General features: G+C 27.8%; 4 protein-coding genes across 6 annotated transcripts; all 4 read left to right on the forward strand.

Annotated features, from left to right (window-relative positions):
- Positions 1-1,442: 1,442 nt before the first annotated feature.
- Positions 1,443-7,553, forward strand: LOC130452819 (alpha-tocopherol transfer protein-like). 2 transcript variants are annotated; one of them, XM_056792279.1, is made up of 7 exons: positions 1,443-1,754; positions 5,046-5,210; positions 5,263-5,357; positions 5,452-5,602; positions 6,091-6,284; positions 7,131-7,311; positions 7,391-7,553. In XM_056792279.1, the coding sequence occupies exons 2-7, from the start codon at positions 5,048-5,050 to the stop codon at positions 7,522-7,524; spliced, it is 918 nt and encodes a 305-aa protein (XP_056648257.1). In that variant the 5' UTR covers positions 1,443-1,754; positions 5,046-5,047; the 3' UTR covers positions 7,525-7,553. The 2 variants fall into 2 exon arrangements, with proteins under 2 accessions (XP_056648257.1, XP_056648258.1); XM_056792280.1 differs by lacking the exon at positions 1,443-1,754 and adding an exon at positions 3,326-3,804.
- A 1,187-nt stretch (positions 7,554-8,740) lies between these two features.
- LOC130453011 (alpha-tocopherol transfer protein-like) lies at positions 8,741-10,767 on the forward strand. Its single transcript, XM_056792590.1, has 6 exons — positions 8,741-9,075; positions 9,183-9,268; positions 9,331-9,525; positions 9,798-9,944; positions 10,011-10,263; positions 10,666-10,767. The coding sequence occupies exons 1-6, from the start codon at positions 9,012-9,014 to the stop codon at positions 10,695-10,697; spliced, it is 777 nt and encodes a 258-aa protein (XP_056648568.1). The 5' UTR covers positions 8,741-9,011; the 3' UTR covers positions 10,698-10,767.
- A 733-nt stretch (positions 10,768-11,500) lies between these two features.
- LOC130453236 (clavesin-1-like) lies at positions 11,501-13,120 on the forward strand. The gene is made up of 5 exons (XM_056792859.1): positions 11,501-11,618; positions 11,750-11,844; positions 11,979-12,129; positions 12,534-12,841; positions 12,898-13,120. Exons 1-5 carry the CDS (start codon positions 11,537-11,539, stop codon positions 13,087-13,089), a joined length of 828 nt encoding a protein of 275 aa, XP_056648837.1. The 5' UTR covers positions 11,501-11,536; the 3' UTR covers positions 13,090-13,120.
- Positions 13,121-13,202: 82 nt separating this feature from the next.
- Positions 13,203-17,646, forward strand: LOC130452879 (IST1 homolog). 2 transcript variants are annotated; one of them, XM_056792368.1, is made up of 9 exons: positions 13,203-13,490; positions 13,602-13,764; positions 13,818-14,037; positions 14,090-14,241; positions 14,500-14,607; positions 14,714-14,764; positions 15,908-15,955; positions 16,542-16,580; positions 17,224-17,646. In XM_056792368.1, exons 1-9 carry the CDS (start codon positions 13,309-13,311, stop codon positions 17,398-17,400), a joined length of 1,140 nt encoding a protein of 379 aa, XP_056648346.1. In that variant the 5' UTR covers positions 13,203-13,308; the 3' UTR covers positions 17,401-17,646. The 2 variants fall into 2 exon arrangements, with proteins under 2 accessions (XP_056648346.1, XP_056648347.1); XM_056792369.1 differs by lacking the exon at positions 16,542-16,580.
- The last annotated feature ends 1,629 nt before the right edge of the window (positions 17,647-19,275 follow it).

Raw genomic sequence — 19,275 nt, forward strand, 5'->3', positions numbered from 1 at the left:
TTAATCTCTGCACACCACAGAATATAATATTATTAGTAAAGGGATATTAGGCAATGATTCTATGTTTGAAATATTCTAATTTAGGTAGGTATAAAACATTTTTAATACAGTTTGAATATTTATTTACAGGAAACGGTATTGAAATGACATAATTGATCTTAAAGAACCTCATATGATAACAATGCAGTTAGTTCTGCGCATCTTTTGTGCGCATAAAGCATACGCAGTATAGATAAAGTGTCGGCACCGTAACGTAGAGACGTTTTTTCCCTTAAGAACTGTCCACATAGGAGTATTACATATATTATGATTGATATACATACATCATATGCAACCAGTTATACTCTACATATAATTACAATTTAATTCGTGAATAGTTTAGAAAACATTTTAATCTTACTCACATTTAATACAATATGATTCAATTGAAAAGGAATTTTCACTCGTTCACTTTCTTTATTCCATTTTTTTAAATTTTTGAATTGTTCCTCTAATATTTCCTACAACTTATGTAACCAGTTACACTCTTCGTTCATTTTATACAATTTTGCGGTGAAATATCTATATTAGAATAACTCCTTATGCGACCAATTACACTCCACATAGCGCGTTACTTCATGTTATTTATTAGAATAGATAATTTTTAATCCATATTTCTTTATTCAATTTTTAGATATCTCGAAATTGTTCTATTAATATGTTTTACAACTTATGCAACCAGTTATACTTCACGTAACGCTATACTCCATTCTATTTAAACAAATTCGTGGCTCAATTTAAAAAGATCTTGTAAATATTCTTAGATTTAATGGAAAACTATTTACTCGAAAAAATAATACTTCGATCGTTTATAGTAGTAATTCTTTTTTTAGAATTTTCAAGATTGTTTCTTTCAACATATTGTTTAACTTATGCAACCAGTTATACTTCACGTAACGCTATACTCCATTTTATTTAAACAAATTCGTGACTCAATTTAAAAAGATCTTGTAAACATTCTTAGATTCAATGGAAAACTATTTACTCGAAAAAATAATTCTTCGATCGTTTATAGTCGGAATTTTTTTTTAGAATTTTCAAGATTGTTTCTTTCAATATATTGTTTAACTTATGCAACCAGTTATATTGTATATAGCGCGATACTTTATTTCATTTAAATAAACTATTAGTATAGATCAGTGTTTATTATATTTAATAAATAAATATTTAATAAAATAAATGTCAACTCGTTCATCACGTTAAGATTTTATTTACTTTGAAAATGAAATGATTTTAAATGAGACACTCTGTAGTAATATGCTTTGGGATGACATCTCAGTATCTCTTTGTTATTTTCAATATTATAAACACAGCATTAACAAGGATAAACAATAATTGATTCGCACGAAACAAAAACAAATGACAAATCGTGAATTTTTTTTCATTATTATTATTTGAACCTTATTGAAATTCTACTCATATTTCAGAGAAATGTTATAATACCAATCGGTATTTATTGGAAGCATTCGAAGCAGAAGTTCTATAAATACTTATGAATTAGTTGTGTTGTTGTTTCAACTATGTTTTGGGTTAAAGTGCTCCAAAGATTAGATTAAAATACGTTTAATGGTGGCATGGAATGTTTAGTTTTTGCGTTTGTTTTAAATATTTTACTTGTTGAAACATTAATACGTTCACCTTGGTACCGTTGAAAAGGTTTTTACGTTAAGTTCTGTGTTGATAGGGTTTTAATATTGAAAACGTTTCATACAGAGGTAAGAATTTGTATTAAATATTTATCATAAAAAATAAATAATGAACTAGTATTTATCACGTTATTCTGCGTAACCATGACAACGTCTGGCGAGACAAAAAATATTCATTTAAATTTTTCGTTGTCTGTTTTGTCTTAACGTTAAGGTTAAGTGGTGAATATATAAAAATAAGTGAAAGGGTGAAGGTACTGTGAAATAAAAGATGCTAAAACCAATAAACACCAAAAACAAAGGAAAAAATCATAAAAAAGATTCATAGCAGTGTAAGACATAGAAAGAAACTATGGAAAATATACAAGGTTATCAAAAAGTACATATTTTAATAAAAATAAGAAGGGTGTTGTGATAATTACTGAAAATAATGAATTAATAGTATATAATTGATTGAAAATAAGTTGAAAAAGGCTATATACAGTGTGGTAATTTGTTTACTAAAATTACAGAAGCTCAAACAAACTTATTAATACCAAATTACTCTGCGTGGAAGTTGGTTCCGCCATTTTGAAACTTAATACACCATTTCCGGATGGAAAAACGTTTCGCAAATGTATAGAAAATTGAAAACGTGTTCGATTCACTTACTGAGAGAAAAAAAAATAGATTTTCTTTCTTATTTAGTGGATTTTTCGCAGTTAAATGACTCCCTGAGCTCCTGATTCACCATATTTAGTACCATGCGGCTATTGGTTTTTGAAAATGTGCGAGAAAGGAAAGTTTTGAAACCACTAGTCACATCAGAAACAATCATTTTTACGAGAAATAGTTTTATGTATATAATTTTATTAGAAATAAACTAAAAACCGTGGACAAATAATTTATTATGGTCATTTGATTCACTATTGTGCAATTAACTAAGAAAAAAATATATTTTCTTCGCCCTAATAACATCAGAAATCTTTTTGGTTCGATTTTTGCCAGCTAAATGACTTTCTGAGCTCCTAATTCACCAGATTTAGTACCGTGTGACATCTGGTTTTAAAAAATGTGCTAAAGAGGAAAGTTTTGACACTATTTCTGACATTGAGACATCAAAAACAATAATTTTTTAAGAGAAATAGTTTTTAGACAATTTTATATATTTAAATGCACGATTCTCAATTTTTATTGGCCTAATTTTGTCATAAATGAACTAAACACATCGAAAAATAAATTATTATGTCAGTATGACTTTCAGACAATCACATGTGCATAAACTTGACTAATTGACTGGTCTAATTTGACCGGACTAATTTTGATCTGTTATTTTTTTCAAAAACCCCGTATTATATGAAATAAAACATGAGTGTAATCAAAGATTATTAGCTCAATTATAATGATTTCACGGTTGGTACAGTATAATTGCAATTTACCTACTAGCCAATTTTACATAGATAATCATCTACCTGGATTCGTCCTTGTTGGTTAGGATAATGTTTAATAGTCTATTCAATGTTATTCGAAAACATTAACAACAATAGAAAACATATGTATTTGCTGACTAAAGATAAAAATGCAAATATATAGTTAGTTATAAGGAACTGAATAAAAACCATGACAATAAAATTCCATTTCGTAGACATGAGTCATCAACTCATAAATCATCAGAAACAAAAGCTTGAAATTATAACTGAAATATCTAAAGAAAATAAAACCACTTCATATTTTCTTAAACTGAGAATTATTTTGTAGCTTGAGATAATACTTACTTCGTATAGGTATTTTGAATATGTTTACATATCCAGGTGTTTAAAAAAAGTGAATACAGAGTCGTATTCAATACATACTCGTACAAAATTTTTGTTTTAATAAAAAATAACCTCAAATAATTATATATTATCAATATATTTATATTAACAAGAGTGAAACGCGTGATATAAATTTATAATTAACTGAATCGGTTAACCTAACCTACAAAAATTGTTCGAAAATAACCTTTGAATATATCTATCGGTTCTATATAAATGAAGGTGAATATAAACATTATTTTATGGAGAATCGAATGAAACTTTTAGTTCGTGACTTAAGAATTCGTTGATATATTTTATATTGAGAAAATTTGCGAGCTGTAGGGGTAAGTACTACCCTGTGTCTAATCGATTTATTTATCATATATATTTTTTTATAGTTTTCATCTAATTTCAACTTATTTATAAATTGTTTTTGTGGTATCTTCTTTGATTGAATAATCTAAATTTTTGGTAAACGTTTGATCATAAAAAATCAATATTTTCAGTAATTTTTTCTTTTCATTTTGTTATTGTTATCGGCGCTTTTAAGATATAAATGAGAAGTGAGTTTGAGAAACAACATTCAACCTTTTTTTTGGTTAATTAAAAATTCAAAAACTTCAAATTCATAGATTTGTTTTGTAAAAAATTTTTTAGGTTAGATTAGGTTAGGTTAGAATCTACTTCAAGCTTTCTTGGAAGAATTTCATAACGATTTAATAACAATTTAATTTAATTAGTAAAAATTGTTTGCATTACGATATTCAAATATTTCTTTTTCGTTTTTATATGTACTTTCCGACAAAATTACGACATTCTAAAGATCATTTTCGTCTTTAATTCGTTGAAAAAAGAAACAAAATGTCCAAGTCTACTTTCTTCATAGTAAATCAATATTAATTAGAAACTTGGCAACATCGTATTACAATTCCTATCTAATTTGTAACTTAATTTTGAGATTTTCATAAAACTATTTTGACGAGACGTGGGTAAATATTGAATATGCAATAGTTCATATTCACAAATAACGATTTGTTCATAAAAAAAATGATTTCAATGCAACTGTAAATTACACCAAAATTACAATACAAATTCACTTATGCCAAATACCATTTTGTATAAAACCGGACTCAACTCACTTCTTGGAAGGTCTTCGACTTTGTCAAGGTCCTCAAGTTTATTCATCTCTATTTATATAACTAACTACCCAGAATCTTACTGACTACAATCTATAGTTCCATAAGAAAATGATCTTAACCTAAATTGTAGTACGTACCTAATAAAGGCCGAGATATATGACTCATTGTTTGTGTTTGTTAAAACAAAACCAACTTTAAAAGTTATGTACAGTTAAATTATTGTTTTTATTCATAAAACCGTTTTTCTAATCTATTTAACAACCATAAAAAACCGACCTTCGCGCTAATTTATCTTAGACGACGTTAAGGAAAAACAAGCAAATGTCAAGGTCAAATTAAAGTCATTTATATTTATTTATAAGTTTGAATTTACCTTCTTCTATCCATTAAATAGATCGTGATCGGTTTATGTTAATCAATATTATTATTATACAATAATATTGCAGTAATGAACTCGCCAAATATTAACGAAATGAATAAAGAAACAAATAAAGCGGTGCTGGATTTATCGGAACCATCCGGTGAATTATTAGAATGGGCTGAAGAAAACATAAACGAGAACCGAGACAAAAAAGATCTCCTCATAAGCGAATTAAAAGATATGATTTACGGTAAATTACTTTTAACAAGTTTAATTTTCTCTTTAAAATATAATCTTTATAGAAAAAGGGGAGTGTACGCCTTCGAGAAGTGATGACGAGTTCCTTTTGAGGTTTCTCAGGGCTCGACATTTTATTTTGAACAAAGCGCATAGATTGGTAAGTGTTATGCAACCCGCAAAGCACTAAACAACTAGGAATTTATTAGTCACTGTATGTATATTTGTATATTGAATCGAAACTTCAATTTCAGTATGCCAATTATCACAATTTTATCGAAGATGTGCCAGAATATTTCACAAATGTCAATTTACACACTTTATCGAAAATAAAGAAAACAAATATATTCAATTGCCCTTTAAATAGAGATCAACATGGAAGAAGAATGCTCATATTTAAAATAGGTAACTATTTGTTGAATATTTCTATCATTTACTTTTATCGCTCTATTTAATTTGAAAACTCGAACTTGCAACGCCACCTATTGATGATTGAATGAATCAAATTTTATCTTGGAATCCATTTTGCGATCTCGAAAGCAATTTTTTTTTGTTTCGATCAATATTGTAATCTCAGACCAATCCCTTTTTGTATTTTACGTTTCTTCCTTATAATTAATAAATGTATTCGATAAGTTATCTTATAACAAACGCTAATTACACACCTAACAAATTTACTGTTATATGATTCGGAGATAAAGATACAGAAGATATAACTAAAAAAAAAATGAATATGTGAAATAGAGAAAGTATAAAAAGTGCATTACATCAATTTCAAAAAGTTGTTGTCTACTACCATTAATAGTTCGGTACTAAAAAAATAAATTGTTAGAGTTGCGGTACTGTTTTGACGCTGTGAAAAATTCACTGGTATCTTGTTACTCGCTTTCCAGGCGAATGGGTACCTTCCGAATTTTCTCCAGAACAGATCATGCAGTTCGTAATATTTATAATCCAAATCGGAATTATGGAACCACAAACACAAATAAAAGGTGTCGTGGTTATATTTGATCTTAGCGGATTATCCTTGGACATGGTATGGTATATGACACCCACTCTTGCCAAGCATTTAGTTAATATCACAGTTGTAAGTACTAATTATACAAATATATCATTAATTGTTTGTAATAATCGTTCATTTAATCAGTTTTGAATAGTTCTCAATGCAAAGGAAGTAGAATCAATTTTTTTAAAAGCTGACAATTTAACGAAAATAACCAGCGTATCAACCGCCTTCCATGAAACGGCGCAGTGTTGCCAAAATTATCAGATTTCCTTTGAAATTATGTTGATTATTCCTTTCGAAACTAGTATGTTTCTCATGAATTAAATATATGATAATAACAATCATTGTCACGAGGAAAGAAAAAAAAGCTTTGAAGAAAATGCGCAAAATTAGTATAAATATGTCTAAAATAAATATTATCTTTAATTTCTTAGACCTTTTTGTATGGTTTTGTTGATAAATGTCTTGATTTTAAGTATCTTCTGATTAAAAATTTGATTGATAATCAATAAAAAATAATAAAATATTTAGATATAATCAATTTCTTGCTCAAAAAGTCGAGAAATATGTCGAATTGTTTTATTTATAAAAATTTTGTTAAAATCTGAAAATTGTTTGTAATCTGGCAACACTGGAAATGCTAAAATATCAATTATAGTTTGATAAATTTCCGCATCGTAATGTCGCTGCATGTCATTACTTCTAATTGGTAACGTTTACCAAGTAATAAAAATTATTAGATTTATAGATATTTGTTAAAAACAGTTTACAGAAATATATAATAATATTATTGAATTTCACGAAGGTGATATTATTTCATCTCGTTTAAATTATATTAAATAATAAAATTGTTAAAACAGCGCCACCTATACAACAGAAGCTCAAACATGTCCGTTTAATATAGAAGAAATCGTTAATTTATTACAGACTTCCATGCCCACTCGTATAGAAGCCGCGCACATGCTTTACAGTTCTTGGATATTCGACACCGCTTTTAGTATGATTAAAGTGTTAATACCGAACGATGTCAAAGAGAGGATACATTTTCACAATGATTTAGATACTTTGTATACTCATATTGATCAAAAACTTCTTCCAAAATCACTTGGTAAGAATTCAAACGCAACTTTGAATTTTCTTTTTCCCCTCGTAAAAGTATTGTAGTTAGTTATATAACTTTTTTCCAGGGGGCGCTCAAAAAGATTTTTCGTTAAATATGTGGTATGATTGTCTGATGGAATCAGATAACGGGAAAATTAAGGCTGAATTAGAAAATTTAGGGTATCAAGTACAGGAGTTTTTGGATTCTAGAGATAATTAATGTAAAACTAAATAAACATATTAAAATTTTGTTGTTACATAATTTTATGACCTTCTCATTTTAGATTTCGATAAAAAAGAAATTAAATGGTGTATTATGAGGATTTAAAGTTGATTTTATCAATTTCCGATATTAATTGATAGAGATTTATCAGATAATTATTAAAAGTCAATAGTGTTTCAAATAAAAATCACCCATAAGGTCCTATTTCGTATAATACATTGAGCATGTCCGTAATCGGACGTATGTGATTTATTATTTCAATTCAAAAGAAGGAATCTACAGTTCACGACAATTCCACTAGTAATTAACTGTCGATGGTTTTTTATTGACTTTCGACAGATGACGCGCGGAATTCTTTGTCGATGTTACATAGAGGCGAGTTTTAACATACAACATATAATATGTAAAATAGAGAAAAATAATAGTTTCTCGTGTTAATAGAATTGAGATTCTTACGAAACAATTTCGTTTTTTTGTGATTTTGGTTAACTCTTCTTCTTCTCTATTGGTCTTTCATCTAACGACTTACAACCAGAGTTAGTTTTTAATGACTAATACAACTCTATTGAATGTTAAATTATAATAAAACAATTATAATATGTGAAATTATATATTAAATTTCTTTCGCGTTTAATTATTATGCTCTTCTTAAAACTCTCAAGCTGTTCCAAGTTTTAGCGACCTCACAACTGAGATGGTTGTCATTTAGAAACGCAACGTTGCCGGTAATACTTTTATTTCAGTAGAACTATTAATCGAACAAGATACTAAAAAGTAGCAATTTTTAAAATTTTCCATTCTCTAGTTTATGATATTTAATATAAATTTTGTAGAATTTTCGATAAATATTTCATATAACATGTATAAAGAAATAACAGATATACAAGGGATCAAATAAAATGACTGTCGATTCCTGTTATATAATAGTGAATAATTTATAATGTATTTTAATAAAATGTCGCAAAATTGTTTATAATACAAGGAAGTAAATACGAGGAAGTAAAAAACTAAAGCTATTGGGTAGAATTACGATTTCTTAGAAAAAATTCTTTCTTTGCATTTTAGGTTATTTTTGAAGCGACTTTACGTGCCAGAGAAGGTTGTCATTTAGAAATGCAACGTTGCTGTTAGTATTTTAATTTCAGTGAAACTTTCAACAGACCAAAAAACATTTATCTCTTTATTAGGTTTAATTTTCTTCTAACCCTATTGCTGTTTATTAGAAATATTGACGAAATTTTGAATACTTGTAGAAAAAATGATATATTTCTATATTTTATAATTTATATTTCAGTCTATACCAATGAATCATTGTTAAGTTGTAGGAAAAAATTTATTTCTGTCCTGTCTTTTGTTGACATTACATTCCCAAGTTCACTCATAACTGTCATGTCGAAAGATGTAAACAATAATTTTTGCAGACTTGTAATAATTAAAGTCTAGGTCATGAATCATTTGTTGTCGTTCCGTTCGTATTAGCAAATATGGAAAACGAAAATAAAGAGCAGAAATACGAGAGTTTCAAAGAATTTGAAAAACTAGCTAGAGGTAAGTAAGAATAAGAAATAAATTCAATTAACCAGAAGATTAGGATTAAGTTGAAAGCACGTTTACATAATTAGATACAAATTTTACATTCTTTGTAAATGATTTAGAGAAAAATATCAATCGTTTGGACAAAAGTTATTTGAGAAGATTTTTCGTTGGACGACAGTATGATACCGTGGCAGCTTTAAAAGCAGTAAGTTTTATATTAAATAACTTCGTAATTTTGATTTTTTTCTTTCATAATAAACGTTTAAGCTTCAAAATTACGAAAGTTTCGTAAAAAGACGTAAAGAACGATGGCTGACGATGAAAAAAACAAGAATAGAACTGTTAATGCAATATCAAATTGTTGAAATATTATTAAGTCCTGGTATTCAAGGACAATACATTGTTTGGATACGATTAGAAAATTGGGACCCTGGAACAGTTGAAGCTGACGAAATTTTAGAGGTATTTATTCCAACTTTTATACATTTTAAAAAAGTAATAAAAAATACATTTCTACACTTTACCTGTTTTTCCAACCTTTTAAATTCCAATAGACTCCACATCTATTTAATACCTTCACGCATACTTTTTGTATTTTCCAAAAACACTTCAAATCACAATCATTTTATTATTTTTAATAATCAAAAGTGATTTTACGTGTAGTAAAACACTTTAATGCAGAACTTGTACTTGTTTTCCAACAACCCTTTTTCCCAGTGTATATTTTTTTACAGTTTTCAGGTCTACTCTGCGAGCTTCTTTACGCAGAAGCAGACGAAATTCATTCCATCGACATTATCGTCGATTTACATAATTTTTCCCTGAAACACTTGTACGGATTATCCCCAAAGTTTGCTAAACGAATGGTGTTTTTTATGGCAGTAAGATATTTCCGATATACAATTAATTTGATCGATATACAATTAATTCGAATGATGTTATTTTAGGAATGTCTGCCAATGATTATGTCACACATTTATGTAGTTAGACAACCGAAAATATTCTATCTGGTATATTCTTTATTTAAGCCGTTTTTGGATGAGAATATTAGAAAAACTATCAAAATATGTGGTCATAATTATCAACTGTTGACTGGAACTATTGGAAAACATAATTTACCTATAGAGTTCGATGGTACGGTGAATTATTCAAAACTTACCAGATGGTTGAATATTTTTCACAACAACCGTACGCAAAAAGGTATATAGCAGAGTTTTTATTTATATCCATTGAATAAAAAATGTGTAAGTGAAATAATCGCTCGTGTATCAGGGAAAATTACATTCTAAAAGGTGGCAATCATGTAATATTTCGTGTTGAAAGATTAGTTGTCAAAATCAGCTGATTCTCTCCGAATTTATTGTGTTTATAATATTTTAGTTACATCCTATTGGTTATTAATTATTATTCTAATATAAATAATTTATTATTATTCTATTTATAATTATCAATCTTATTTCCTATTGGTTGAATTGAATATAATCATAGCGTATACTATTTTATAGGAATGATTAGAAAAAAAATACGAAGTGGCAACGATGTAAAACATCTGTCATCCATATTTATGATTCTTTTATATACTTTTTACATTTAATTTTACAGGTCTAAAGTTGGCTGGATACGAATTCGTCTGATTTGTTCTTAAGAAAATTTTTATTGAGTGAAAATTTTGTACTATTTAGAAATAAATGTCTACTGTATTAATTATGTGTTTATTTTTTACTTCATTTATTATGCGAAAAATACAATAATCAGTCAATGAAGTGCAGTAGGTGATCAAGGTGAGTGGAAGAAAGGTTAGCCGATAACGAAACAGGAAACCGTTACGTCACTTGTTGAAAACCATCGAATAATAAACAATGTTTACGTTTGGTTTGTGCCATTTGTAGTTAACTTTTGCTTTCTATCCGGTTTTTTGATGGATTGGGTTTATGAATTTATTGAATTTTTTTCATGGTTTCAAATTAAATCGACAAAAACCATGATATGTCTGTAATTTTTATGACGTCACGCGTAGATCAATCGGGCAACCTACCACCTATCAACCTTGAGCACGGATTTATCATCTGACCGATGTTGTCGTGCTATGAAAAAGCAGTGGCGTAGTTACTTTTTTTCTTAATATATTTACATTCAATAAACCAGGACGTAAATTATTTACTTTCATATCAGGTGTATCGTATTTATCGATAAAAATAGTTGTATGCCTAATAAAATAATGTCAAAAATCATATAGTTGTTTTATAGGTATTTTCTTATCAATTAAATTTATTTCCTCACAGGAACATTCATATAATTAGACATTATTATCAGAACAACTGTACCAAAAATAATTATTTTTATTATATCGTTAAATCGTATCGCGTATTTAGATTTTGAAATTAGATAAATATATTTTTATTAATGGTACATTCTGAATATTAGTAGTGTTTGGTGCAAGCTACTGGTTCGATATTTTAGCTAAATTTATTCTATGGAAAACAAATCTATAGAAATTCGTCGTATTAATGATGATAATGGACAATATATTTTTGAATTCAGGAAATTATTACAAGGTTAAGCTTAACTCGAGCAAAAAAAATAAATTTTATTGGTTTTTTTTTTGATAAATTATATCTAACATAACGTTTAGAAGCATCTTTTTATGGTACATATTTCATGTCAACTTATGAAACTTATTTTCTAGGAGATAATTTATTGAAACATCTAAAATGCGACGATGCTTATTTGTATCGATTTTTAGCTGCAGTTGATTACGATATTGCAAATGCTTTCCAACGGGTAAGTATTTAAAATTAAACGTTTCTATTTCTAGGACTTTAAAATCACAATTTTTAAATCGTACACATATGTTTATCGACATTTTTTTACTCACACTATAACATCGTAAATGGCAAAAAGTTCATTTGTTATAGATCAAAAATTTTTACGAATTATTGTCAGAAAATCCTAAATGGTTTTCAATGGGAGGTTTAATCGATAAAAGACGGTTAATACAAAAAGACATAAGCATCATATTAGATAAACATGATAAAGAAGGAAGGCCCATTTATTTACTGAAATTAGGTAATAACAATTATAGTATTTTATTAATAAGTATTCTAAGTACCTCTAGCATGTATTTTTAAAATCCTTTTTAACACTAATATTATAAAAAACTTTTGTACAAAAATTCGTAATATTTAATCAAGGTTAACTAACCTTATCATCTGGGTAATTTATTCAAATAAAATAAATCAAATATAAAAGAAAAAGAAGAAAATTACTTCATACAATCGCCATAGATAAATAAATAATATAGAGTGGAAAGTATTAATGCTGTAAGATGCAATTTTGATTTTATCTTTCGCGACAAATTATATAATCAATAAATATCAAGAACACTTTTTTTAGAAATGTGTAATACTCAATTATTCTTATCAATAAGAATTTCCAATATAAAAATATTTTTTTTCTCATTGCATTCATAGATAAAATCAACCCTATCACTATGGACTTTGTCAAGGACTTGGTAATTTTGCAAGATCTTTGTTGTGAAGGAATATTTATTAATAATATGGATATATCGATGAAAGGACTTTGTATAATAGTAGATGCTGCCAACATTCCTCTTAATGTTATAAAGTGGGCAACGCCGCATATTATTAAAACTTCTATTAAAAGAATTTATTCTATGCCGATAAAAGATTTTCGGTATCACATTGTTAATACCACGACTTTTTTCAATATAATATTGCAAATAGTATGGCCATTTTTGCCACAGCATATCAAAGAACAGGTAAAGTCTAAAATTAAGATAATATAACGTTGTTTAAATATTCTTACTATTTTTAGATAAAATTCCATTCATTTGATTACAAATCATTACATCAACATATAGATAAGGATTCCCTCCCCAAAGAATACGGTGGTACTCAAAAAATTAACACTACTGAACTTCGACGTACCTTATTAGATTGTGAAAATAAAATAGCTCATAATTTTCAAGTTAACAGAAGGTTATTTTTAGACGCCATTACAAACTAGAATTATGTATATTTTAATAAATTTTAAAATTGTTACATTTCGTTTTGATATCCAGTTATAACTGCTATTTACTTATGTCGTGATTTATCAACATCACAACTACTATTTGAAGCATGACATATGACATATCAAGGTCCATATTGCTAAATAAACTAAATGATTCATACCTAATAATAAAACAATAAAAGTTGTAATTAGTGAAACAAAAATCGTTTTAAAATGTTTTCGAGTGGTCCTAATTACCCGAAATTAAAAACGAACCTACGATTAGCGATATCGAGATTAAAACTACTCCAAAAAAAGAAAACAGAATTAACTGAGAAATCCAGAAAAGAAATTGCGGATTATATCGCAGCGGGGAAAGTTGAGAGGGCAAAAATAAGGGTAGAATATATAATTAGGTAAAGTACAACAAATTATATAAAATAGAAAAGTTATATTATACTATAAATAATTAAATCTCGTAATAGAAACTAGGTGACCACACCTAATTAATTAGTTTATTATTATAGGGAAGATTATCTTGTAGAAGCATTAGAAATTGTAGAAATGTACTGTGATTTATTATTGGCAAGATTCGGGCTTATTTCAAATATGAAAGAACTAGATGAAGGTATTGCAGAAGCTGTTTCAAGTTTAATTTGGGTATCTCCGCGACTTATGTCCGATATACAAGTAATAATATTGAAATTATACTTTCAATTTTATTTATAACTTATTATTTCCAGGAATTAAAAGTTATATCAGATCTTTTGAGTTCTAAATACGGACCTTCTTACGCTGAAGCTTGCAGAATCGAATCTGTAGAAACTATAAGTGCTAAATTGAAGCATAAATTGTCGATTCAAGCTCCTGCAAAGCTACTTGTTGAAAAATACATGATTGAAATTGCTAATTGTTATAATGTTGATTACGATCCTGATCCTCAAATAATGGCAATGGAAAAAGGTAACATTATATTTAGTTATTTGATATATAATTCAAAATTTCTTGTTCGTAGGGCACGATGCTCTATTGATAGATCTTTCTTCTAATAATTTGGGCGGAGGTGGTAGCGGTGGTTTACCACAGCCTCCTGGGTTCTTAGGGTATCCTCAACCTCCACCATTACCGTATATGGCTGATCCCATGCCTGCACCGTTTACATATCCCGTAAGTATACTAAATTTGAAGAATATAAAGGAAACATTTTTGAAAATCCAATTAATACATTATCCTCATAAAGATAATTAAATGATTTCTAAGTACAGGTCTATCAATTCAGAAATGAAAATTGTTACTGTTTGAGTCATTTATGTGTATTCACTTATTTACATATAAAATTGCAAAGGAAGTAAACACAGGAAACTTCCTACTTTTGACAAACATAATGAAATTTGTAAAAAAATGTATGATTTTGTTGTGCTACAGGCTCCAAAAGAAAAGGAACTGAATATAGATCCATCAGCCCCACCAAATCTACCATTTTCTTATAACATTCCACCTAATGGTGATAAAGAAGTTAATACAGATATTGGTGTAAGTATATTTAAGATTTTTTATTTGTCTTGCCCTTGTATAGGTGGAAGTTATTGTTTTTATAGTGTTATTGTGTACTAGGTTTGTTTTTTTTAATTATTTTTAGGAACAATTGCCTTCTTATAGACATCTTTATCCCAATTTCGCAACTCCCAAGGTAATTGTTGAACTTTATTTAATGCATGGTTACTTTCATTACTAGTTATAATTTCATTACAGATTTTTACTTATTGTGATTTATTTGAGTCATTATTAACACGTTCACTGCCATGCTAGTACTTTTATTTAGATGAAAATCATTTACTACTGGAAGTTAACGTGTTAAATGCAAAGTAGTTCAGAATTAAGTACATCAATATGATCAAAATTAATAATGATACTTCTTGTGAGTCTCTTCAGTCATACAAGAAGCAAAAAAGTTATAAACGACATTTATTACTATTTTTTTAATCTGGGGAAAGATTTTTATACAAAAAGTTTTGGAAACAGAAGGAAAGCACTCTGCTGATTCCATAAGGTGCTAAATAACTACAAAAGTTCCTTCGACTCAGCTGGATTTAAACATTATTTGGATAAAAAGCTGAAAAAAGTTACATTTCAATGGATATTTCAAAGGAATGTAACCTCATGGAAGTCCCTAATTAGATCTAGCACAAATTGATGGATATAGAATCTATGAAGAGGAGTTTTAGTTCTAAAATTCCCAGTTATTGGGAGCAAATATAAAAAATAGTTTGAACAATCTGCTGATAGTTTTATGTTGCTGTTAATCTTAATCAAAGTGTGGGAAAATCGTTTGCGGAGGGCTTTAAACCTTGTTGAAATTTGCAAGGAATTGATTAGAACTATGGGACTAGCAGATGATCCATAGATGTTGAATAATTTGGAAGCAGAATAATAAGATGTACAAAATATCTTTTAGGTATGGGTACAAAGTGGTTGTAAAGCCAAAACAATCTACAATCTAATGGAACTTCTCGATAATTGGATGTAGTTAATCACGATTGATTCAGATTGTTAAAATCAATTTACAAACGAGTAAAAAATGTCTGGTTTTTACTTCCTGTGAAGTTTCAATGGATTATTATCATATATTTCAATTTTTTTCTCTACTTTATTTGTTTTCATGTACTTTTATTAGTATTGGAGTAGTAAATAGTATGATTAGCATCGATGATTCAAAAATCTCAATTAGTGACAATCTTTTGAAGCTATTCGTGTCCTTAATTTCGATTTTTATTATATTTCTACAGCATGCTTATGACAATTAGTTTTTTTTTTCATTTTTCAAATTTTCTAGAGCGGTGAAACTGATTCTGCGACATCAAAAGATGGGGAAAAAAATGAGGTAAATAGTTGTATTCAAATTATAATAGAAAATCTGTTTATAACAGGCATGTTTAACCCATTAGCTTCCGAAATTATTTTTTATTTCCATATTTACTATATTAGTTGAAATTAGAGTATTAACAATAAAAATAATTATTAAAAAAAATATATTAGCCGCTACTACATACAGATGCTAAAGATTGCACGCACAGCGGGGTCTGTTGCATTGAGCATACCATCAAAGTGAACAGCTGATAGAAATGTCCTGGAGGTTGATGTTCATGAAGGTGGATTTTTAGTATCATTTCAATTTCCACAAATACCCGTAACTGTCTACCTGTCAGATTATAAATCATACCCCATTTGTTTTTATCTGCAGAGACTTCATTGGCGTCGTATGTTACTTTCGTGGGCTGATTTGTTGAAACCGTATGGTATCACAGTAGATTTTATCAAAGTAATACATTTCGTTAAAAAAAAGAAATTGGAATTAAATTCATAATTCTAATCACCTCCTTTTGAATATACAAATTACTTTAAAAACATAGTAGTAGTGATTTATTGACTTTCGATGCCTATTATTTATCCAACACTATACATTTTAGGAAAATGATAATGAATCAAGCCTAGATGTCAATATAGAGGTAGGATATGTGATAAAAGTGTTTGTAATATCATTAGATAACAGCTTAAACTATGATTAGTTGTATGTACCACATCCTGAAGCCTTTCTACCTTTTCAGGTGTAAGGCATGTGGGATTGAGTCCTTACACGAGTTCTGTTTTCAACAGCACTTTCCATTGTTTCCTATCCTGTGTTTTTATTTCCTGTTACGTTTTTCCTCGTTGCTATTTTCATTATTCCCGCTCAGTTGATTGTCTTTCTTCGATTTTTGAATTTAAATTATCCCTCATTTTGTCATACCTTATTTTATTCTTTATTCTTGTTAAGAAACTCATTTTTGTATTTTATATGTTGCAAAAAACAAAATAAAATGATGTTTTTAAGAACAATAGAGAATTCAAAGCAAAATTGATCCAGAAGAAAATATAGAAGCTTAGAAATGGTGCATACAACTATCCAGCACGCATTTAATACCTTCATTCAGATATTTTCACCTAATAATAATTTTTTTTTTAAATTCAATGTGTGAATTTTAACCAAATCGTTATTTACATTTCAGACACAATTTCCATCATCAAAATCAGCTATTTAACATTGGGTTTAATGAAATTATGAAATATATCACCACTTGAAAAATTCTCATAACGGATTGTTGTTTTCAGAATAATGACAGTGTGCCAAAACCAGCTCCAAGATTAAAAATGAATGACAAAGTTTATGATTTACCGGAATTGCCTTCAGTACCGAATATCGAAAATGATTCATCTTCATCAAGAGATGATGATATCGATTTTGATGATTTAACAAAAAGATTTAACGAGCTCAAGAAAAAATATTAGAAAGAATGTTGAGTATGTGATGGGAGGGGGCTTTCCGCACTTTTTGTTGAAACTAGAAACAACTTTTATTATCTTGTAATTAAGTAATATAGAACAGGTATTATAAATATTTGCTATAGGTTAAAAAAATGAAAATTCAATACTAATTTTTGTTATGCCTTGTGAGATAAATAAATATATTATTGCTATGTATTTTTAAATATATAAAAATGTAAAAAAACCGGAAAATAAATTTTAAAAACGTGATTATTGTTTTATTTTTTAGTACCGGTTCAACTTATATACACACTTTTAAAAAAATACACAACAGATCACTAACTTTTACACATTTTTGACTAAATTTTCATTTTTTTTATAAAAATTACTGCACAGTTCAAGATTGTAGGCATTTTGTAAACGTAATTTTTATATAAATAGAGTCTAATAATTTGTTAATAAATAATCATTTACATTTCAGCCATTTTGTTCAGTCAGCTGACGTTTGACAATCACTCAAGTAGTTGTGAGGGAAGATATGATGTATCATCATCAGTCACTGTGAAATTTAAACATGAGTGTTTAGAAAATTCAAAAAAATTTTATAACCATTAGAAAAAGTTGAGGAAATAGTACTGTTGTCATAGAATTGAAATTAGAGAAATGATTACATCTAAAGAATTCAGTACAAATATAGAATAAGAAGTAACTGCTGAATGAATATGAGTATCCGAAGTGTTCGTGATATTATCGTTCGTGTATCGAGGGAAATTATATTACGAACTTTGGCAATCCTGAGGTAGCGGTGTTGTAAGATTTATTGTTGAGTTAAAGATATACCCAAAAATAAAAAAGAATATATGTATATTTCAATTTTTGATATATTACAATCTCTAAAACTTAAAAATATTTATTTTAATTTTTTTTGGAAAGTATGATGTAGGATCAGATAGATCACTTATCAGTTGATTGCTATATACACATCTATCATAGATTCCAAACGTTGAATCTCGAAATCTTTTTTTACTCTGTTTCAACTATATTTCATATATTATTGCACCTTTATTTAGATATATAATGGATACCAGGTGTTAAATAATTGATATTAGTTATTAGATATTTACTCGTTGTCAAATTTTACGGTAACCACTGGAGAAAAAAACACAATGTGGCAACGATGTAAAACATCTGTCATTTTATTTGCTAATTATGCAATAAGAAAAAGGTAAGATTTCAATAAAACAAAAAATTATTCTAATTAATAAATATTTTATTTAGTTATTATATTTACAATTCATGGAAGTTGATTTTTCTAAACTATAACCGAAAATACTAATCAGTTTTTGTTTTTTTTTTAAACCTATTCTAACCCAATAAACTACTAGTAATAAGTCGAAATAAATAATTTTACATGATAAAACAATTCAGTGAAACTAAGCACAGAGAGATACAAGCCAAATAAAATTTGAAAAAAAAATTTTCTCCTTTTTTATACTACTGAAAAAAAAATTATTTACATCTTTAAATATTGTTTACATCATTTCACAGGGAAAGTTATCCGAAATCGAAAAAACATCGTCAAATTCCGCCAAATCTTCTGTTTTATAAAATAAAAATCACAGTTCTTAATCCCGGAAAAAATATTTACCCTCCAAAATTTGTTAAGCTACACAAAAATGCTTTTGGTACTATAATTTGGGCAAGTACTGGAAGTACTGTTTAAAAAAAGTTTTCTCAACAACTTATTAACAAAAATTTTGCAAAAAATAAGAATCAATAGAAATAATAATGTAAATTTTTTCAAAATTATGAAAAATGTCAAAATAATTGAATAAAAGTACTTATTTAATTAACTAGAACGAAAGGTTTCAAAAATATAAGGAAGAAAGGATTTTGTTT

This window comes from Diorhabda sublineata, chromosome 2 (genome assembly GCF_026230105.1).
Source record: "Diorhabda sublineata isolate icDioSubl1.1 chromosome 2, icDioSubl1.1, whole genome shotgun sequence".
NCBI classification, from domain to species: Eukaryota; Metazoa; Arthropoda; class Insecta; order Coleoptera; family Chrysomelidae; genus Diorhabda; species Diorhabda sublineata.